The sequence below is a fragment of the Xiphophorus maculatus genome, chromosome 3, assembly GCF_002775205.1.
Source record: "Xiphophorus maculatus strain JP 163 A chromosome 3, X_maculatus-5.0-male, whole genome shotgun sequence".
NCBI lineage: Eukaryota > Metazoa > Chordata > Actinopteri > Cyprinodontiformes > Poeciliidae > Xiphophorus > Xiphophorus maculatus.
Genome location: NC_036445.1, coordinates 6,677,794 through 6,701,909, shown reverse-complemented (window position 1 = coordinate 6,701,909; position 24,116 = coordinate 6,677,794). Strand labels below are relative to the sequence as shown.

Here is a 24,116-nt window from a genome sequence, read left to right as displayed (position 1 = left end):
AGTCTGCACCTTCTGGGTCTTCCTTAAACTCAACAGGGCTTTGCATCACAATCTTCTCGAAAATGTTTGCTGCATTTTTTTCCAAGGTTTTTTCTTCCACCTAACTTTTCTTTAGTATGATTGCATACAACATTTAGCAATTACGTTTTTCCTGCATTATTGGTTATATGCATCAAAATAAACACTCAAAACATCTATGTAATAAATCTATAATGTTCCCTTTTGAATGAAATAGTAAACCTTTGATATTCTAATTTAATGAGACGCATTTCTGCATCCACATTTTCCAATTGAATCTTACCTAAAACATATTCAAATTGCAATTTGTCTATAAAGAATCTCTCTACAGAAGGGGACAATCATTATGTAATTTCCAAACCTTATAAACAGAAAGGAAAATACCTTTATAGCACCGTTACAAAAAGCAGCCTTGTGATTAAACTGGGATATGGAGAGCGATTTTGATTCACCTCTATGTGGCATTCAAATAAATCTCTCACAAATAGTTTGAACCCCCTGAATAGATCAGTGTCACAGAGATGTTCCAAAGCCTCATCAAACATAATTTTCATCACAGTGCAAGGAATACACTTCAGAACAGCGTCTATTTTGTTCAACTTTACATGAGGGAAAATCTATTTCTATGAATTTCTGTATTGAATCATCTTGTTTTTTAGCATTCTTTTCTGATTATTATTGATACAGTATTAAAAACCCCTTTCTCTTTGATATGAGGAAACATAATTGTTTTATGAGGGTTTTTTTTTTATGTGAAAAGCAACCATTTGTTTTCTTCCTCATCTATAAAACATTACCCAAAAGTCTAGGGAACCTTTTTATATTTTTGCTCATATATTGTCAACAACTAAACTTGAATCACTATTTGAGATTGAACATGCTCTTCGTAGAGTTATGTTATAAAATCTAATTTTGCTACCATGAATCCATTTCAATATAAAGTGAACAAACAAGCTTTTGTATTATTAAATTAAATGACATCTTCTCTTATGACTATTTTCCAATATGATGTCTGTTAATTCTTTGTATATTTTGGCTAATCGCAATAAAAAAAAAATAAAAAAAACACATTGAATCCTTCATGAAAGAAAAAAGAGAAGCTGGAACAGAGAGAAAACAAGAACATATGACTTTTATATAAACCCTAAATGTAAATTTTAAGCAGCTTTTATTCTCAAAAACTACAGCTGGCTTCCCTTCAGAAATGTTTTTAGCAAGGGATGTTAATGTCGTTTTCAGAGGAAAATTAATTAGGAATCAGCTCTTTTGCCTTCAAAGTCCCCAGTGCATCCAGCACTGCACTTTATGTTGCGCATTAACACACATTCACAATCCAGCATGCCTGCTGGGCTTTGTGGACTTTATCAACCCTACACCAACTCAACGTTTGCGTCGTGCTCATATTCAGACCCTCAGGCTTTGAATGAGGATTCATAAACTATTTTACGGAATATTAATCATCCTTTGCCACTGAATGAATTGCAAGCAAGTGCAATTTATCTGTGTCCTCCTCAGCGGTTACAGCTGAAATATGAAAGTGTTCCCACCTCTGTCAAACTTAAATGGTGTATTTATGTGCACACATTCTTATTTGCATGTTGAGACCTTCTTGGGGGGCTTGCTAAGATTACACGCAGCATTCTGATTCACTTTTGATGGGTAATATCCCCCAAAAGACGCATTAATGGTTGTGTAAACAGTGGAGTCAAAGTTGCTGTGGATGTCAGCTTTTAAAGAGCAACAACTAGGTCAGAAACATGCAATCTCATCATTTACCTGCTATAAACAGCAGCCAGAGCAACCTTAGTCTTGAAGACAAATGGTCTGCACTTGTAGAGCACCCTAGCTAGTCCGTGGTTTATCTTAGTCATTCACATACTGTTTGTGGTAAGCTATACTGCAGCCATAACTTCTGACAGAAGTGAAACAAGGACACATCCACTGACAGATGAAGCAGGGATTCAAACGAGCAATCCACCAGTTACAGAATGACTATACCTCCTAGGTTAGGAGTTCATTATCCCCTCATCTGTCGCCCCAGATGAGTGGATAATTCTAGGACAGTCAAGTTAAATCTAGTCAAAGGAGGACCAGTTCAGGTGATTATCTAAAACAATCTCAAACATTCATAAAAGTCTCAAATAATATTTTCACTGTTTTCACGCCCTAACTTTTGCATGAGATATTAGACTTTTTTTAAACTTAATTTCCATCTATCTGGGTGTAACTGTAATTTGAAATTCAAGCATGTGAAGATGCGTTACTGGATAAAGGAACATGTGATGAGAAGCCATTTTTGTAAACAGGAACCTGAACAGATGTACTTAATAAAGTGGTCCATGAGTGTGTAATTAGAAAATTAATTTTTTTTTATGACAGACATAGTTTTGCCAACCACTGATAATCAGAATTCAACCAGCAGATCATGATTGACTGCCCTTGTCATTTAGCTTTTATATGGCAATGTGTGCACTTTGTGATCCAATAAAGGGCCCCATTTGTGTGTGTCCAATGAAGCCTGAACATCTTTATTGATGTGGCCCCCACACCACATGGTGCAGAAAAGCGTGCCCCTCTGAAACACGGTGCTCCAGACAGGGTGTTTCTCACGGAGCACACGCACACACTGTGCAAGAGAAAAAAACAAAAAAGACTGGACCATCTCCTGTATGTCATGCTGACTGTCAAATATTTCACCCTTTACTTTGCTCTTGTATCATTTCTCCCAGTCATTGGTCTGTTCAATCAACCTGGACCGCATGATCGATTCTGCCATCTCATTCTGCATTCTGTCACTTTCTCCTTCCAGCTGAAACTAACTCCATCTCTCCCCATCTTGTCCATAAAGTGGGGGTAATTACCTTATTACAGCCACAACAGGGGTCCGAGGAACTGCAACACTTGATCATACATTAAGGGTGACTGCAGGAGGGCATTAGGATTGGGTGGAGTCAGAATAGGTTGGGGTAAAATAAGATTTGGTGTGGAGAGTTAATTATTGCAAGTAGAAGGACGAGAAGGACAAAAGCACCATCTTCATGTAATGGGTTGTAACTCCTGCGGATGGTACGATAAAAAAAACAAAAGAATAAACAGAGTACATCTACAGGAAAGGATTGACTGACTGGAAACAGAGAAGCAGACTAATGTATTTCAGACAGCGCCAAATCAACTTGGGGCAGGAGATGGAGAGAAAGACCAGAAAAGAAGAGAGAACAGAAAGAGGTTGTTTCTGTCAATAAAAGCAAGAGGGAGTGTTTGCAAGCCGACGGGCTCCCTGTGGCTGGCTGTGTACTTTGTTTAGCTTGACTTGAAGGGCTGGGCAGAATGTTTGGCATGACGAGATTTAATGCAACTCTGTAGCGAGCTGCCAGTGGGAATGTGACTGGTGGCTGAGTTGTAGATCACGCTGCTTAAACAGCACAAGATGAGACAGCTGCATGAGCAGCTAAAGAAGCAGTATTGTGCAGAAAGGGGATTTGTTTTGTAAATTTAACAATATATTTTAAAAGGAATGAAGTCAATATGTACTGGGTGGCTGCTTAAAGGCACTGTTGGCTAAGGTTGTCTGTTTGAATCAATACTTGTTACTGTAATCAATTGGCAGCAGATGGTTACAGCTAGTAAGGAATTCAGCTGAAACATGAGTGGTCAGCTGTATGCCACTTAAGCAGAGTGCATTAGAGGCCCCGGCCCAAAACAAAAACATCAATTAGTGCCCATGTCTGTGGGTGTTTCTGTATCCGCTCACACTCCTGGCAGATCACATGTTCATGAATCCTCTGAGTTCATTCAAGGCAGAACAATTCTCCACATCCATTCCATTGTGAGTTAAGCATGACTCGTATAAAGAGAAAGAAAGTTGTAATGTCTTTACTGTCATGTATCATCATGACCTTGTGGTCATTCGTCATCACTTTCAAAATATGGGGGAGTGCTGATGCAGCAATGGACAATGGGAAAGCTAATAGTCTCATGTGATCATAGAGGACACTTTGGTGAGTCATTAGGAAGCACAGGGGAGCTGCTTGTGAAACTCTGATAAAATCTGCATTCTTTTGCTGCCTCTAACTCGTTTTCTTCTAGGATTGCCTTGTTTTTAGCACCCACTCATATCACCGATGTGTTCATTAGGAAGTGCAAGGACTGTTTTCTTTCACATTTAATGTTTTACATGAAGGCCAAACAGTTCAGTTTTGGTCTCATCTGACCAGAGCTCCTTCTTCGACATGTTTTTTGTCCCCCTTACATGTGTTAGATCAAAGTTCACCTCCAATGGTGTTAAATCAGCAATGGTTTTCTTCTTGTGCCTCTTCTATCACTGCAAGGTTTGTGAAGTGTGCACTTGTTAGTGTGGCAAAAATGGCAGCTTGGCTGATACACTTGCGCCGACATTGTGAACATTTTGCCCCTGAGCAGTTTACTACAGAGCCCGTCTGGTGACATGGGTGGCCACATGGTTGGTCACAACTTGCTAAGTCTTGGACACAAGTTTCCCTCCTCCCAATTCCATCAGATAGCCTCAGTAGTTTACTGTGAAACACAAAGTATTAAATTGTAAAAAAAATGACCTTTGTGCACGTGTCCATTATATGTTCGCTTTGAGTGCATGCGGAAATTTGCATTGTGAAGTGCACCTGAGCATGTGGGGGCCTTGACCCGACCCTTTTCTTTTTGCACTAGACTGCATTACCTTATCAAACATCGAGTGATTACATCTAGTGGCTAATTTTCCATACGATAGAGCCATAACCTCAAAATTTAAATGAATACATTACCGCATCACAACCTTTATATGAGCATTTAGGATTTTGAGAGGGAACTTGTAATGCAAAAAAACATGCCAGCTTCCTCTCTGCGCTTATGTAAGGTTAAATGATTGAATTAAATGAATTTTCCATCTGTCAGTAACATTTCTCTTTTTATCGCAGGATCATTCTTGCGCCTTTGGCACCCCCCTTTCTCCTTTTTATCTTTCCAATCGCATCTCTGACTGTAGAGAAACCCCCTGCTCATCTGCATGCTGAGCATCTTGGTTCCAGCTGCGAATGAAGGATTGAAATGGAAATTGGGAAGGGGAGAAAGCACAGTAATGCTCCTCAAACACATACACAGACTCCCAACTGACAACCAGCCTAGAACTCGAGAAAGGCAATAAATATGGGAGAAATTTTGGAAATTTAAGCACCAAAAGGAGAAGATTGAGAGGGAATGCAGACGATCAAGAAAGCATGCCCAAACTACTGAAAAAGTAGATCAAGAGCCTCGCTCACTGTCTGATACAGATACAAAGGTGCTCTTTATGCGCACACACACACAGTCTAATGGACGAGACAAGATTCATGTGAACAAACTTTGACTGGCCTGAGAGACGGCCAGACCTTGAACCTGGGCAGCTGAAGGAGTAGACATGCAATCTCTGAAAAGGTTGGTTTCTTGTGTAGTACGTATATGTACAGTAGTACATTGTGTACTGTCAAACAGAAATATACATCTCTTGTCTGATAAATGTGCAAAGTTGAGTTGAATGTTATCTGCAAAACTGCAGAATATTTTTAACAATGAGTTGTTGTCAAAGAATGAGAGTGGTTCCTGTCAGCTCAGAAAATACGAATGTTTGTCAGAAAATCCAGCGCTTAATCAGAACTGGCAGCAAAAAAAGACAGATCCTCTTCAGATTACAATCTGAATATTGAAATTAATCTAAATTCAACACCCACTTTTCAAATGTCAGAGGCCTGCGGGTGCGTTGCATTGCTATTCATGAGATTCCTACGTCCCAGTGCCACAGCGGAGTGGCGTGTGTTAACCTCAGCTGGAACGGCCAGATGGGGAAAAAAGGAGGGCGATATTGAGCGAGACGATGAGAGAACTGTATTCGGGAGAAATAATTTAACAGAGAAAACAGAAGCCAGACAGGCGAAACGCTGTATGTGCATTACACGCCACCCACTTTGGTCAGGCCCTAAGGCGAGTGCACAGTGTTAGCTGAATGTTGCATCAAACCCAGCTGGACCTGGCTGCAATATGAAATGCACTCTTAGAAGACTGGTCTCTGCAGTGTGCTTTTATTTCCACAGTGGGAAAAATACAATTTCTACTGTTCTCAGCAATCAAACACAGATCTTATTTTTAGTTGCTCCTGACATGTCAATGTGATCCAATTTAGTCCCAGAAAGAACCAGAAGCAAAATAATAAAAAAAAAAAAACAAGACGGTCACCTATTATTGAAAATTAATCATGTTATAGTATAAATGGCTCAGTTATTTGATGCAAATTGCTTATGTTGTAAATGCAAAACAGAGTCAGACATTTCTCTAGAGATGGTTATTGACAATTAGACGCAGGAAGTTTTGATGGCCAACAAGTGGTTAACAAGGTTTCTGTTTCTCAGTTTTCCCACGATTGTTATACGCAGGCATAACCATTTGGGTGCCTTACAGACAAATGTTTTGTGTTATTTTAGGTTAACAGACTTACACAGCTGTTCAAAGTAAGTCATTTTTGGAGCAGAACACTTCATTTCTCACGTCTTGGTTGCTTTTATAGTTACAGATTTTCATGTTTTGCTTTTGTTTAAAGCAACAGTGTTGCTTCAGTAGTCAACAGCCACATGTAAAATTATGCTTTGCTATGGTTTTTCTGACTACAACAGTAAAAAAAAAAAAAAAAAATATATATATATATATATATATATATATATATATAATTCTGCTTCTCACCCTACCAGCCATGACAAAATTGCTTGTAAAACTGCTCTGAGCGTCGTTTCTCTAGATGTCTTTTAGGCTGTATTCAAATATAAAATTGAAACACAACAGAATGGCCCACTAAGAGGTGGGGGTGGGTGGGTATTGCTTATATCTATTGACATGCTTCAAAAATGTTCATTTAAATATATTAACTTGCAGTGCCTTATGGCCATGGGCAGAGCAACAGCACTGTTTGCAAGTCCAATGAGACAAACAATGTTTCTGAATGAGCATAACGTAATTGGTTCAGTTATTAGTTGCAAATTGTTTAATGCTGTAACTGCAAAGCAGAGTCAGAAGTTTCTCTAGAGATGGTTGGTGAGAATTAGACACAAAGCTTTGATGGCAGATCAGTGGGTAAAAAGCTTTTTCCTTCTCAGTTTTCCCATGGTTGTTATATGCAAGCATGTCACACAGAAGCAAGGCTTCTAAATATGTACATTAATACATATTTACAAAATAGTAGAGCACAGAAGAATAATCCATGTTTATTTTATGCTGCTACATCTTATTAGACACAAAAAAAGCCATTGAAAAGTTGATTTTACGAAATTGGTTAAAAAATATAATCTCGTGTAGATCCATTGCATGAGTAATATACTACAAGGATTCATTTCTGTTCATTTTGATAATTTTAGCTTAAGGCTAACAAAAGACCCAAAACATAAATAAGTCTCAGATAAAATTCTAAAAATGAATAACATTTTTTAGTTCTGAAATGTTCACCGACAGATGTATCTGAGTATATTATTACGAAAGGTAAGTGGAAGGAATGATTTGTTCAAACTTGTTCATTACAAGTTAGTGAAGAGACAAACCAAGGCGAAAAAATGCAACCACAACAAAATTTACTGAACAAGACCGGAGAACCAGGAACTCTGCAGAGTGAAAGAGACATGTTATGATTTCAACAGCATGACAAAAACCTGGAAATAGATTCCCAAGGTCTACACACACATGCTCAGGCATGCACATAAACACTGCACATCTGTTATAAATTCATATGTTTATGTTGGTAATGATGGGCCAGACAGGTCTTTTTTTTCTGTCATCTCTTCTAAACAATTTTTTCTGCACATAGATAACATCTAATGGTTGGTATGGCAACTTGGTGACCCCAGCATGCCACTCTCTGCTTAAATTTTGTTAGAGATTGGAAGCTTTCTTTGCCCTAAATTTATCTCTGCAAAAAATTGAGCAATTTTTGACCCAAAAGTTTTATGTTCATGCTAAACCCCACACAGAATCAATCTCAGCAGAAGGTCTAAAAATGCAAGATGAGCATACAGTTTCATCCCAAGGAGTATCTCTAACATCTTCACATTCACACAATTTTTAAACCTTTCTTTTTCCATGTTAAGTGACCTCGATCTGAGATGTGTGGGGTTTTAGGCTGAGCATCCAAGAATCTGGTAGAAGCTGCTCTGTTGGCCGAGTTCTTAAAAGATTTGGACACTTTCTGACACTTGGCATTTCTTTGAAGACATGCCATTTCTCCCACAGACATAGATAGTGGAAGTTGTAGAGAAATGCAAGGTTGGAAAAACACAGAGTTTCTTCCATAACATTCAGCTAGTGTCCAGTATCTCCACAGCCGTTCGGTGTCACGCTGTCTCTCTCTGTCGCTCTTTTGTTCTGCACTGAAGAAGCCGCGCACCCAAGGCATCAAAGTATGACTGACTTTTAAGCTTCTGAGCATGCACACACTGAAGAAATAATACAGGCTTTCCACATAAACACGTGCACATATTGCACACCGTGCAATTGAGACAGTTTGACTGGCTGAGCAGACAGCATCTGTTCTGCACCCCGTCATCCTCCCTTTGTACCCCACCCTGTGTGACAGGTGGAGGGGATTCAGACTCAAAAGCTAAGCAGCCACACACTCAAGTCACTGACACACACACACGCACGCCAGCGTGCAAACACACCTGCTGGGGGCCGTGCAACAGCGCCGTGTGGTGCCAGGCAGACTGAGCGGCACGTTGCATGTTTACACCACCTGCTCTCAGGCCAAACAGGATGAGGAATTAGAGTTGACAGCACACAGATGAACAGCAACACACATATAGAAGACAGATGTACATAGCACCCTCTGACTGTCAAGTCTTTCTTTCACACACAAATGAAACACCACCCATCTATCAGCTGCTCTTAGATGCAGCAGCAGAGGAGTGTGTGACCCTGACTTCTGTCCAGGCAGGGGTCACTTACTGATATCAAGGTGAAGATTTTAAAAAGTTGCCAGCATGGAGGAGCAAAAGTTTTGTTCAAGAGCAAAAGAGCAAATGTTGGGTTTTTGATAGTTGTGAGCCATAATCATCAAAAATGCCTAAAATATATACATTTCAATATAATGGATCTAAATGTTTCAATTTTTGAATTGATTTAATTTAACATTTTCAGTGGTATTATGGCTTACATTAATGTGTATTTCTGCAAAAAACTAAAATCAAAATAAACAAACTGGAGTAATTGTAAATAACTTTGGCCACAGTAGGAATAATTTCTTAAGTAAACTATTTAGATCACATTACATACTTGATTTTCACTTTCAAAGTATGAATATAATATTTTTTATTGAATTTTTAATCTCACACCAACCCATGCCTACTTTTATCACAGGGGAAGTTTTCTTAGTGAAGCTCACCTCTTCAGTGAAACAGCTTTGACCTTTTAGCCCATAATTTCTGTGAAGAGTCCAGCAAACACGAACAAACCCACTGCAGACGGCATGAAACACACAGCATGCCGATTCCAGATCAGATCACCACCAACGGCTTAAGATTCGATATCAAGCGCACAGGGAAGATTTAACTTTGAGATTTGGTTTTAAAATTGCAAAGTAAAGTGAAACTTGAAATCATTCTTCAAATATGAAAACAATGCAGATTATGAGAAAACATTGCATTCCCCAAACAGGAAGCATAGTCATTATCCTTACTGGGCGGGCTGCATCTGCATTCCCCCACTGCTCCGTTGACTCAATGTGACAGGGCTCTGGGAATGCCGGGAAAACTTTCTGGGGAATGTCATGTCTTCAGAGAAAACATGCCACAGGGCATGAAGCTGTGGGCTGACAGTGTGTGTAGGCTGTCCTGATAGCGGTTCTATTTGGAGAGGCCTGAGCTGCAGCGAAGCATTTCTTAGTTATCTACGCCTTCCAGCCCCGAGGAGGTGAGAGGCAGGTCTGCATCCATTCCCGGAGTGATCAGGCTCCCAGCTGCCAGAGACCTGGCTGAGAGAGGGCGAGCGAGAAGGTGCGGCCACCCCCATACCAGCGCAGGGCCCTGACTAACTACTTGAGTGTGCATTTGTTAAATGTGGTAATTGCTCAGCAGCAGTGAAGCCTGCTGATAATGACAAATGGTGCACAAACAAGTTGACTGACTGCAAAGGAAATTGCCTGGAAAGAAGGCATATACTCTCCCTATATATAGATAAAATCTACAGCCACATTCATGGACAGTGTGGAGAAAACAGAAATAAGTGTGTCGAGATTCCACACATTTCTATCTTCCACTCAAGGACATGTTGCTTCTTCTCTCCTCTAAATTACAGGGTAGAAGGAAAAAGCACAATCAGGATGGGGGAGCAGGGGGTGAGAACCGCAGGAGAGGGAATGGACAAGGTAGGAAGCAATGATGGGTTCAGGTGTTTAGAAACAGCTGTTCTCCAAACAAAAACAGCAGGGAGTGGGCGGACGGAGGGCCGAAAGAAGGGAAGATTGAAAGATGAGGGAGCTAGGATAGCAGCATGAAAAGACTACAATGTATTCTCAGAGAGAAGTACAGAATAATTGGAGACTGTTATGACTGATATAGAAAAAAAACATAAAAAAAGACAGCTGTATACACTCAGTCCGGCGGGACAGCACACAATGCACTGTGTACTGTACACACATTGATAGAGAAGTTGACAGACTGGGAAGCACAGCGAGGCTTACTGTCAACAAATAAAATATCTTCCAAACACAGGAGTCAGAAAATACTCGCTTTGCAGACAGGGTGAGCAGAGTCGAGCTTCACGGTGCAGATCCTCCAAAATTCACTCAAATTAACTAAATAAGCATGTTGCAACATCATTACATTCACATATACATGCAAACTAGTGCTTTACAACTCCATCTTCAAGTCCAGATGAGGAAGATTAGTGATAATAAATGCCAAATGCTAATTTAACAACCTATTCTAATTAAATCAAACATTGAAATGGGTTTTCAAGGATTTGCTTTCATTACCAAGTGATGCATTTCAGCTGTTTATTTCACTGCTTTGAAAAATTTTTGAAGCTTTATCCAACATTAGCTAAAAATTGACTGGAAAGAAAATGCTTTGTAGAAAACATGCGCATGATACAAGGATAACTGTAGCCTTGACACACAGCCAGTCGGTGCAAATGTGAATCCAGGGCTGCTGTCCTGCAACTTTTCTATGCAACTCTGTTCAACACACCTGAATCAAGTAGGTAAATTACCTCCTTCGTATGCAGGTAAGTTTCCAGCTTTCAATTAATGACCTAATTATTTAGTTCAGGTGTAGAGACCTCTAAGAGTTGCAGACCCCACATCTACTGTAGAGTACGGTAATGGTTCCAACTCTCAAATCCCCGTTTAGCCACATATACTGGGGCCACTAAAAGGATCCCCCCTAGTTACTGAAGGGCTACTTCAGAATCAAAGTCCCTACATCTGGAGTAGTTTATCAAGACAAAATCCATGCTAGTTGAAGACGTTAGAATTTCTTGGTTTGTCATTTGGAAAGTTCATCTGATGATATTTGCCCATTTTTCCCTCTATTTTATGGATTTCATTTTTCACCAGCAACTGCCCACACTGCCAAAAGTACCAATATCAGGTCTAATGGTTATCACCAAGCTTGATGGACCAGCAAACTGCCAGACCTGAAGCCCATAGAGAATCAATGGAGTATTGTGAAGAGACCCATCACAGAGCAATGCAATAAACTAAAAGCTGCTTTATGCCTCTTTGCGTCAATGTAATTCGCAAAAAAGAAGCCCAAACCAAGATGTGTGTATATACACTGTAATACATGCATGGGTATTCAGCTGGCTAAATTTTCAACATTGAAAATTCTTATTCAAATTTTAGTCGACTTTAAAATAGCTGCAAGTCATAAACAGAAACTAAATAGAGCACCAAGAGTAATTTATTTCCTGTAAGAGTTTCATTTCCAAACCAACCTTTTTGCTGACATTCATCTGTACTTTGTGCATTTCCCAACACCCCTTGAAGCTGCTGCAGTTCATTTCCATTATATTCGGCCAATCTTGACAGCTTTTATACTTTTAATCCAATTTTGGTTTCCACATTTTTAAAGAGCCTTATATACAACCACTGCATAAAAATGTGGTTCAAGAGTAACAGCTTTTATATTTAAAAAGAAAATGGAGGCATCTCTGTCCAAGATGATTCATATTCTGCAGGCTTTGGCACCCTCTACAGGATTGTAAACACTCAGTTAAATTAAGCGTCTCGTGCCCCGTCTCCATAAGCTTTAATTAGCAGTGCAGACAGCCTCTTAAGCAAACCCAGACAGCCAAACCAAAACAAAAAGGAAACAATACAATGATAAAAAATAACCTTTGTACAGCTAAAATATTCGTGTCAGTTTTATGAACAAATTGAATTAAAATAATGGTTTGCTATATAAAAAAAAGTTTTTGAAAATTTTAAATGAAATTAGTTTCAAGTCCAACATAATAAATAGATTATTTCTTTTGGTAAAATAAATTAAGTGTAATTTTAACCTCCAGGTGGCACTGTGGTCCCCTATATATTTTACTTGCAGATTAACTGTGCTGCTACTGAAAATCTAATCATCTGCTATCATTGTTCTTAAAACATTTGCTCATCATGGGATGACAACCAAATCTCTACAAGCTGAAAAAAGGCAACAGGTGAACACAGTGGCAACAACAGAGCTCTGATGTGACAGAAAAAGAGGGCGCTTTAACAATCATGTCTGGCCATTTTCTGGAGCCTGCAATGGCTCAGTGAAGGAGCAGCTCTCTGTTCATTTCTTAAATATTTAATGAATACAGCACCCACAATTAGGCTTTTGAGTGAAAGTTCATATTTGATCACGAAAATGACATGCCATGCACTTAGCTTACTGCCTTAAAATGAAAAAGCTTTATGCTGAACATGATTTAAAATGTTAATTTTTCCTCAAATAATACACACACCAATTTTGACTTTGTCCAGAAAAAAAGGTTTATTAAACAGACTTCTTGTTTGCAGCTGCAACCTGTGGAGAAGAAAACAATATATTATATTTTTAAATTCAGCTTTCTGCTGCTACAAATGTGTGAGTTTGGGGATGTGGGGCATATGGTTGGTACAAATGGCTAACCATTTAATCTCCTTCAACTCCAATCTAATCAAACTTCCCATCTGCTTAATCTCCCATTTGTTCATCTTTTACTTCTAATTTTCACCCATTTCAGTTTCTGCAATAGTGTTTCAAACAGCGCCTGCAACACATGGGAGCGACTTACCATCAATTCACAAGGATTTAAGAGGAACAGATCTTGGAAAAGAAATCGTTCCGTTACAGTTGTGGGTAATATCAACATTAATACTATAATACAGAGCAGAAGAGTCGCGATGAATGAATAAGCCATTAGAAGCTACATAACGAGAGTTAAGTTGAGCCGTGCCAACATCTTGCAAAGTTTAGTGCAGCAGGCAGGAAGGCGGGGCCGGCTCAGGTCTGCTCATCTGCATACTGCTCATTAGTATGGGTAAACAAGGAGAAAACTGGTGCCATACGGCAAACTCGCCAAGCATGAAATTCCCTCCTCATGTTTACCCCTTTTTACCCTTGGCTTGTCAAGACGTTGCTGCTTCTCTTGATTTTTGACAAGGCCCAACTGTGAGGGTTTGTTTTTAAACGAAGGGCAACGATTCTAATAACGTGCTGCAGAAGAAAATCTGCCCCAGGACAAGTGCCGCCAGAAAAGCTTTGCATGTCTAAGTGACACGGGGGGCTGGCGTCTTCCTGCCATTGACACGACGCAGCATCAAAGCCACAACAGCAACCTTGTGATGATTTCAAAAGCTTAATGCTTCACTCCGTTTGTCACTAAATTGAGCTACTGCAAAAACTGAGGATGGAATAACATTAAAATGCTTAGAAGTACAAGATTGAAGCTTTTTATTTCAGCAATGAGTCTGATTTACAAACCCGTAACACAAAATGTTCTCTCATAAGCTAGGTCACATCTGGAGAAATCATAACCAAATCAAATTTTAAGCAAATGAGAATTCCTACTGGACCCATCTTCCTTACACATATATAGCTGGTTTTATAACATATTTGGCATTAAGAGTGTAAAAGATTGTTGAGCTTTATAGTCTGCATGTCGCACAAAAGATAAACCACACAACTGTGAAGTTGGCCTCGGGTCATGTAGTGTGATAATGGGGTTTTCACTGCTTGGTTGGCATCCAGACCAACTCACATCAATCCTTTTAAAATTCTCAACTCTTGTTCAATCTGGATTAGATTATCCGATGCTATAAACAGATTCCTTAAAGCACAGTTCATAATCTGAGACCTTTTATTTGTTGCAGAGTGAGCAAAATCAGTTTTGATTTTCCACTGTTCACTAATTGAGCTAATCCAGATGGAAAATATTTTACTCATACTTAATCAAACAGGAAAAAAACAGCAAATTCAATATGTTCCAGATTCTAAATACTCCAGAAAGTGTGATGCAAAACAGGAAGTTGTTTGGACAACAAAGTTTCAACCACTGGCACAACTGCAATGAATGAGCATCTAAACAACTAAAACAGCAGTACAACTGATTGGTGTAAATTTACACCAATAGGGTCTCTCTATGTGCTGAAGAACGTCAAAACAAAAATGAGCTGGTTCAAGAAAAAGGGACTGTGTAGTTTTAATTTATATGGTAATGCTGAAGCACCAGGGTGATGTATCCACTGTGATACAGGCATGAGAAGGTCCAGTTAAACAAGGACTGGTGCTGACACATTTCTCACCTACAGACAGCTGAGCTAGATTAAAATTATTTTTGACTAGTTGAAGAAATTTTTGATAGATTTGTCGACATCATTAGCTGAAACCCTAGTGAGGTCATTTTATAGAAATTATTACAGAAAACGTTTCCTGCTCTGATTTTGATTTAAATGTATTTTCCTCCTAAAGTCTGCAGTTGGTAAAATGCATTAGAAAAAAACACATAAACATTCATTTTACTGTTATAAAAAAGGGAAATTAAGAGATGCAATCACTATAGTTTTAGTATGAAACAAAAACCAAATTATGTTCTTGGATTTTTTTTGAGTTTGGTAAATTGTGGGACAATTAATACAGAAAACTGTTTCTCACCTGGCCAGCAATTCTGTCCAGGTCTCTTGTTCCCTGGGAGGTCAGTCTTCGGCCACTAAGTAGGAAGAGAAAAAGATCAAACTCTGAATTTATTTATACCCCATAGACCAAGTGACAAGAGTAAACTGCTGATCAATTCTCCAATAGGAGATGCAAAACTAGGGAGGGAACAAAAAAAAACTCAAAAGACTAATTTACAATTATGCTTCAGGTGCACTTTAAAACAAATGACAATCAATTGTTTTGTAATTACATCTCAATTGCTGGGTTGCAGTTCAAAAAACCCAGCAGTTCTTAATCATCGTTTTGAAAGTAAACGTTTCAAAGAAAAAAGATGAGAATTGGTGTCTGCTAACAGGCAGTTAGCTGGCCGTTTATGTCAAAGAATAATAGCAACAGTGTTTCCAGAGGGCAGCATTAGCTTCAATGAAGGCACAACAGAAAGGAGAAACAGTTGTTGGGACAGAAATGTTTGAAGTCACATTCTGGGTTTTCCCCAAGACGTCCAATCTAGATTTTGTTTTCACTTGCCTCCAGAGTCATTAATAAAATGTTGGTTTTTACCGTCTCGTTTCAAGCCGTTTTGCTTTCATTAAAAAACATCAAGAGCAAGACAGTCATTAACCAAAGGCAGTTTTGTTAACAAGCTGTGTTTTGCTCATGTGTAATCTGTGTTCCCATTTGCTGCTCTAAAATGCAACTCTGTTCTAAGCTGAAGTATTCTTTCTGAATACAGCAAAGTCAGAAATGGAAAATAAAAAAAGCATTTCCCTTTGAATACACAGAATATATATATATATATATATATATATATATATATATATATAAAATCAGAGCTGTAAAAGCTGACAGAATGTTTAGCTATTAAGCAGCACAACTGAAAAAAGTGCTTATTTATAAGGAGTTTTGAAGATACAAACTATTGCTGGGCAAAAAACATATCACAAAGTAAGCATTTCATGTCAGTTGATGTCATGATTAGTCTTTTGTTTTAAATATTCCAAATATTGTCAAACTGGCAGTATTTTATCCACAATTTCATCTTAAGCTGTTGTACTCATTTTCCCCTTTTACCTTACTCTGTCTTTTTATTTTTCAGCAGTTATGGAGCGCTGTGACAAAACATGCCCCGGCTCCCACATACTGAGTTAGAGAGAATGAAAATCATCAGGAGCTCATTCACAGGAACCAAGAGGTCGACACCAGCTACTGAAAACAACCCTGGTAAAATAATTTCCTCGCCACCAAACTTCACACATTCGAGACCGACAATAATACAACTGTTGGAAAATTTTGGCTTTTGTTTTAGTTTGAAATGCCAACAGTTTTAATCGTGGGCTTAGTACATTTTATTTAATAAAAACTTACATTTGCAATAAACAATTAAATATTTATTCAAATGAGTATATGCAAGCTCGAAGCCAAACAAACCTTTATCATTAATTTATTCCCCTTATTATGAAATCTAGTTTTGCAACTATCTGGCTAATAAAGTACTGAGGTTTTCAATAAAATTTCATAGAGTGCAAAAGCATCTTCAACAGTCAACATAATCATAATCAGAACTGGTTTAGTTGCCGGAATAAATACTTTTGATAGTTTACTCAATGTTAAAAATACAGGTTGACAAAATGAGACCAAGTCTCACCTCAGCAAATGGAGAATCCACTGAATCATCTCCAGAGGAAAATGAATCAGTATATTTGGTGTAACCTTTATGAGTTATATTTAAAAAATGCTGAACTACCATACATTTAATTCAACAAGCCAGAAATTTGCTAAACATTTCTGATGTAAAACAATACAGAGCATTTCTACATTAACCAGCAACATGTTTAAAAACATTCATTTTAATTCAGCTCAATAAAATGTAAAACTATTTACTCTGGAGTTCTAGTGCTTCACTAACACTGATGCAATGCAGGTATACTAGTAAATCTCATCAGTATCAAATCCTTACTGCAGAAAAATGACATGGACTTAGTTAAAACTTCTGTTGAGGAAAGTATGACATTTCTGCGAAGCTCTCTGACATTTAGACATCAGCTCAAGTTTTAAACCAGACTAATGTCCTTTAATTATGGAAAAACTAAGTCAACAACGCAGAGCAAGCAAAATATGTTGGAAAATAAAAGCATTTGGAGGCTGTGTCATCACCACAACGTGACCAAGCTACAATAAGAAATTGATGAAAATGGTGCCTTTCACTGCAAAAAATGAAAAGAAAATGAATCCATCATGCATAGAATTGTACAACATGTGGAATCGAAACTTTAAGGCAACCTAGAACAGGTTTAGGATCTATAATCTACGCTTTCATCTCTTTGAACTGAAATATTGCCTAAAGCAAAAATAAATAAATACTCCACATTGAAAGTGATCAGAACAACCCGTCATAAAACACTTACTCTTTTGCTAAACTCTTCAAAACATTAAATACAGACAGGTGCACCCAAGTCAGAATAGAACTCCCTGTTCACAGATTTGCAAGAGAAGCTGATGCATAACATCACTTACCCATTGGGATCCTTCTCAATCATCTTGAGGAGCTCAAGAGCCTGCAGCACCTTGCGAGCCACATTTTTTGATCCAACGCTGTAGTGGGCAGGGCATACACCGTTCCTCTTGCGACCACCATAGATCTTAGTCATGGAGCCAACACCAGCACCCCCCCTGAGATACAGGTGGCGAACTGTAGATGCTGCAGAGAAAGATTAAGAATAATAAATCAGGTATTGTTAACCCCACGCAGAGGCAAATTAAAACAAAAGTCAAGTTGTTCCACATAAAAAGCAATCATGCAAATTACTGCTCTCCTACAATACAGAAAATGATTTCAATCACAAAAGATATTCATACTTACCAGCTCTGATGTAGAACCAGTTCTCATCACTGGGGGAAAGCTCTTTGTGCTTACCCAGCTTGACAAGGTCCACCCAATCAGGCACCTTCAGCTTTCCTGACCTGGAGGGGAGAAAAACACCAGCATCAAATCTGATAAATCTACTTTTTAAATGGAGCCAACAACACAAAATTCACATCAGCAGTTTCCAACAACCCAAGTAATTCAAACTACAAAGAAATCAGAGAAAGTTTATCCACAAATGACCGTATGGAAAAGAGACAAGAACAAGGACTCTGTAAAAGTTCTAAAAACAGATGCAAAGTACAATTTAGTAACAATCTATAAAAATATCAAATTAACAGGTAAATAATACTGACTTCTTCAGGAAAGCCGCAAGGGCACGGACAAACTCCTGCTGGTTGACGTCTTTCACTGTAACACCAGGCATCTGCAAGAGATTAAACATCACAGCATTATACATGACAGTACAATGTCTGGATAAGATATGCATTTCTTTAATCCCAGAATTAGGAAATCAAATAGCAGCACCATAATATACAGGAAACAGACAGTATATTCAACACAAATAAAAAACAGCATGCAAAATAAAAATCAACATTTTAATACAATAAAATTTTATTTATAGGGATTAGAACTATTATTAAAAGTAAAAGCAATTTGAGAGAATAACTTTTAAATGGTTTGATAATGTCACAAATTACAGAGGAAAATAGTAAGTAGTCAGAAGTACATTAGTGATCACATTTGAAACAATGCTATGAACAACAAAGGTCTGTCCACATGTAACACTAGACTGCACACAGCACATGCATTAGCAATGTTCTTCAGGGTGTAAATTAAACATGGAGCTATAAGGCAATGGCTGTATGATATAAAAGCTATTATAATACTCAACAATATGCATAAACACTTTGTCCCCACTTGATTCCGCCTTAACTCCACTGCTCTTACTGAATTTCAGCATTTTGTTCAACAAAATTGTGCATATGTGACAAGCAATGGGATTACAATATAGTAAGCAATTTCATGTGGGTTCAAAATGGGTAACTGAATTAAGGATGATATTTTTAAAATGACAGAAAAAACATAAGCTTTAAAAGTTAAAGGTGGCTCAATAAGTTATTTCTTTATTTTTAGTTCAAATTTTTAATTAAATGATGATGTTCAAACTTCTGAAGCCATTAGGGTTTAACAGAGTACACAGCAAGCATCCTGTTCAAGAAGCTCCATGTGCTGGCATCAACTGCAGTGAAATGAATTATTATCTTCACGTGACTGCTGGAAAACAACAGTAATGACGTGATTTTAATTTTAATTCAATTTTATTTAACTAGGGACAAAAAGCACACAATATTACAAGGACCTGTGCATTAGCTTCCTAGCTACCGGCTAATTTGCTGACCATGTCCCTTGTTGTTCTTATCCAGTATTAAACACAATGTGGGAAATATATTTACGTATTTAATTAAAAAGCAAACTTAAAACAAAGGTGCATTATTATACACAATACACCTATAGACAAAGTCAGATCTAGTACACTTGGAGAGCTAACAGATGTAGCCGGCGTGTTAGCTTCAGAGTCGCATGTTAGCTTACTACCACACTTGGCGTAAAACACTATTCAGTAAAGCTTATAAACCAATAAACTTAAAAAAAAGCTATGATACCCATATGGTGTAACCACGTAACATATTAAGAGGAAAAGACAGTTAAGTGCGGTAGCAGGCCAAATGAGGCAGCATGGGGGCAGCCATTACTACCAGCACACTGAAAATCAGCACTCTTAAAATACTTAAAAACTAAGAGTCATATTCAACTATTTACGACAACGACCGAATACTTCAATTAAATAGGTATTATACCTCAGCAGGGTGAATCTGAAAAGCAAACTTATACGTTCTAAAGATATTTATGAACATAAATGTTATAAGAGAAAAACAGCGCTTTACCTCGCTTGTGGACAGCGGAGGGAAGAGGGAGGAACGGGGTTTCCCACCCGTGTTGAAACGGGCAAATCTTGTTTTTTCTCGCGAGACATAAGTGCTTCCTGTTGCAACTGTTTACAGAAAATAAAATAAACAATTGAATTAAAATTAATAAAATAAATAGAAAAAAAAACAGAAAGTGAAATAGCCACATAAAGACACATGGAAAGTTGACAGTTATTCTTCTTTATTTACCATGCCTATTGTCTTCAATCTCGTTTAATTCAATACGTAAATAAATACTAGAGTAAACATGTCTTCAGAATTCAATGCTATGAACCTTTAACTTTTAAAGATTATGTTTTTTCTGTAATTTTAAAAATATCATCCTTAATTCAGTTACCCATTTTGAACCTACATGAAATTGCTTACTAAATAGTGAAATGAACACTTCATTTCTACTGTGAAACATTGTGGTGATGCTTTTCAAAACGCTTTTCCGTTCTTCAGCGAGGCTTGAAGCTGGGATGGATGTTCACTAAACACTTAACCAGAACTACAGTGGAATTGTGGTATTTAATTCAAAGTATACTGATGTGCTACAATGGTCCAGTCAAAGTCCAGACTGAAATTAAAATGAGAATGTGTTGCAACACTTGAAAGTAACTTTTATCCATCCAATCACAGTTTGAGCTAAGAAAAATAGGCTAAATTAAAGATTTGCAGATGTAAATATAGAAAAGATAAGATAGATAAAGATAAAATAAGATAAGATTTATTTGTCATTGTCATCAACAGATTACAACGAGATTGAGATTTGCTCGACTCGAGTTAAGATGCAGGTTATGTGTATATACATAATATACACATAACCTGCAGAAAAACAGTTCTACTTAGTATTAACTCATCATCATGCAAATGTGGCACTGTAAATATTGACAATGTGATTCATTATACTGTGCACCTCTATTTGTTGCACACTATTTTTCTGTCTTGCAAGCATTTAGTTAGTAATATAATAATATCCAGGTGGTTTATACTAAATATTTTACTTTGTTTTTCATTTTCTGTTTATTTGCAAAGCTGTTTATTGTATTGTATTTTTACAAAATAAACTAAGTTATGCAAAAAATGAATGGTTAGAAGGTTGTACATTTGCAAGTACAATTAAACTTCAAATAATATTTTTATACATTTAAATATAGACGCAGACATATTATACAATATGTGTCATAATGAGTTTTGTTTATTTCTGCAAATTGTTACATTGAACTATAAAAAAAACATTGCTTAATGTCGTCAATGTTTAATGTAAATAACATCAAATTTTAAAATGCAATGTTAATTAGTTCGAACATGTGAAATTAAGTATTCTCCCATACAATTTACTTCATGAACCTCATAATTTTTAGTTCAACATTGTTATTGGAGTCTTTAATATATGTAATCAAAATGTAATTAATTTTCATGTAATCTCTGACTTCAAAAACCAATTATATATAATCTGTCACCAACCACTATTAATAAACAAATATATATATATATATATATATATATATATATATATATATATATATATATATATATATATATATATATATATATATATATATATATGTCGTTCCATGTACGCTTTCCCTGCCAGCAGGCATAGTGTACAGAAACATCTGTGCAGAATATGGACTGGAAACCCCGGGATCAAAGTGGGAAACACCCCCAAAGGTGGCGGAGAACGCCAGAGCTAAGATCCTGTGGGACTTCCAGATCCAGACAGACAAAATGGTAATGGCGAACCAACCAGACATTGTCGTAGTGGATAAACAACAGAGGAAAGCCGTTGTGATAGATGTAGCAATACCAAGCGACTGCAACATCAGGAAAAAGGAGCACGAGAAACTAGAGAAATACCAGGGCCTCAGGGAGGAACTGGAGAGGGCCTGGAAGGTGAAGACCACAGTGGTGCCTGTGGTCATCGGGGCCCTCGGGGCAGTCACCCCCAAACTAGAGAAATACCAGGGCCTCAGGGAGGAACTGGAGAGGGCCTGGAAGGTGAAGACCACAGTGGTGCCTGTGGTCATCGGGGCCCTCGGGGCAGTCACCCCCAAACTGGACCAATGGCTACAACAGATCCCAGGAACAACATCAGACATCTCAGTCCAGAAATGTGCAGTCCTTGGCACAGCCAAGATACTGCGCAGAACCCTCAAGCTCCCAGGCCTCTGGTAGAGGACCCGAGCTCAGAGGATAAGAACCACCCGCGGTGGGTGAGAAGGGAAAAAAAAAAAAAAAAAAAATATATATATATATATATATATATATATATATATATATATATTATTAATAATGTATATGGCGTAGTTTTAATATATATATATTTAAAGTGAAAGTCTATAAACACAATTCTTTGTTTTATTTTTCTGCTCATTAAATTTAATTAAATTTTTTCAACAAGGCTCCTTTAGGACCTAATTCCAAGATAAACAGTACTTACATTTAAGACTCCATCAGGATTGAAGTTACTAGTCTGATTTCTGTACCTCATATCCACGATGGATATGTGTTTTTGTGAAAGGCAGTTTGTTGATTCAGGTCAGTGTGACCCTGCCTGGAGCATGGCGCTGTTGGTAGAATAATTTGTGCACAGACTTGGGCTTTGAGCATTAAAGGTTTCACTCTGCAGTTCAAGGAAAATCATTTGCATTACATTAAAATGAAAGATGAACATTCCTAAAGTATAAATAAAGAATTGCAGTAGCTTTGAGCTTTATTCCTTAGTTGTTGTTAAAGGTGCTTTTTTTAAATTATTTGTCTGAATATTTCAAAATCAGTGGATTAATTTAAGTGCTTATGTAGAGTTATAGTGCATGTGAAAACTTTCGACTTAACCTTTCAACTATGGATAAATTTAAAGGTGCCTAAACTCATGGAATGTATAAATAAAGATATACACGTGACTCGGAATTCCTTCTGCCCATAGTCGAAAGGGAAGAGATTTTAATGCACATGTGTGGAACCAAAACATCACATTCACATCGTTACAGAAATCCAAAATCTCTCGACTTCTACTTCTGACATCAGTTTTTTATAGAGTCCCAGCTTAACTGGTGTGTATTGGGAAGCTTTGACCCATGGCGTTACTCCCCTCCATGTGCGTAGCACTTCTGGCTCCGTTTTACACTGGATATGTATTGGAAGTTCCGAGAATTATTAGTTGACCTCCTGGAATAATTAGAGACCTCTTGACCTCAACATCTGCTCCAATTCAAACGAACTATTAGTCAAATTGTTTGTTCCTTATCTGTCTAAACAGAGGTTCTTTCCCAAGTCTTGGGCTCCAGCCCAGTTCCTTCACAGGCGAGCAGGGGAAGGATCGGTTACCAGAACTTTCTTGCACAACAGCTTAAATTAACAACTTTCCTCTCTTAAGTGATTGTTATTCCACATCTCTCCAAATCTGAACTCCTTCCTGACTTCTAGGTCATATTGACCCAGTCCATTTGACACAGTACATTTCTTTTAGGTTAAAACATATCTTAGTGTGAACCAACCAAACAACATCATTTTAAACATTAATGTAAGTATATTCCTCTACACAACCTACAGAAATGCTTTTCTCCAATACTTTCAAAATGTCCTTTAGATATAATCAAATTAACCTTGTTTTAAATAAGTGGACACCAGAAATCTCAAAATTTCAGGAGCAGATAGCCTTGCTAAATGTTTATTTTCAAAAAGCTTTGTCAGAATGTCTGTCAATACTAGTTAAAGTAGTTTTAATAAATATATCTTATTTTGCTAATTTAGACATTTTTTTAACATTTAAAGTAATTGATCATTATTTGTTACTTATTGATCATCAAAGGGGCTGCACAGTGGTGCAGTTGGTAGCACTGTTGCCTTGCAGCAAGAAGATCCTGGGTTTGATTCCCAGCCTGGGGTCTTTCTGCATGGAGTTTGCATGTTCTTCCTGTGCATGCGTGGTTTCTTTCCCGGTACTCCGGCTTCCTCCCACAGTCCAAAAACATGACTGTTAGGTTAATTGGTTTCTCTAAATTCTCCCTAGGTGTGAGTGTGTGTGTGCATGTTTGTTTGTCATGTCTGTCTCTGTGTTGCCTGTGTCCCTGCTATAGACTGTCCAGGGTGTATCCCGCCTCTCGCCCGGAACGTTAGCTGGAG

At 37.8% G+C, this 24,116-nt stretch overlaps 1 protein-coding gene across 1 annotated transcript; it reads right to left on the bottom strand.

Annotated features, from left to right (window-relative positions):
- Positions 1 to 12,981: 12,981 nt before the first annotated feature.
- LOC102225777 (40S ribosomal protein S19) lies at positions 12,982 to 20,018 on the bottom strand. The gene is made up of 6 exons (XM_005795937.2): positions 19,965 to 20,018; positions 18,372 to 18,442; positions 18,013 to 18,113; positions 17,667 to 17,850; positions 15,150 to 15,204; positions 12,982 to 13,040 (listed from the first exon to the last, which is right to left on the bottom strand). The coding sequence occupies exons 2-6, from the start codon at positions 18,440 to 18,442 to the stop codon at positions 13,011 to 13,013; spliced, it is 441 nt and encodes a 146-aa protein (XP_005795994.1). The 5' UTR covers positions 19,965 to 20,018; the 3' UTR covers positions 12,982 to 13,010.
- Between the last annotated feature and the right edge of the window lie 4,098 nt (positions 20,019 to 24,116).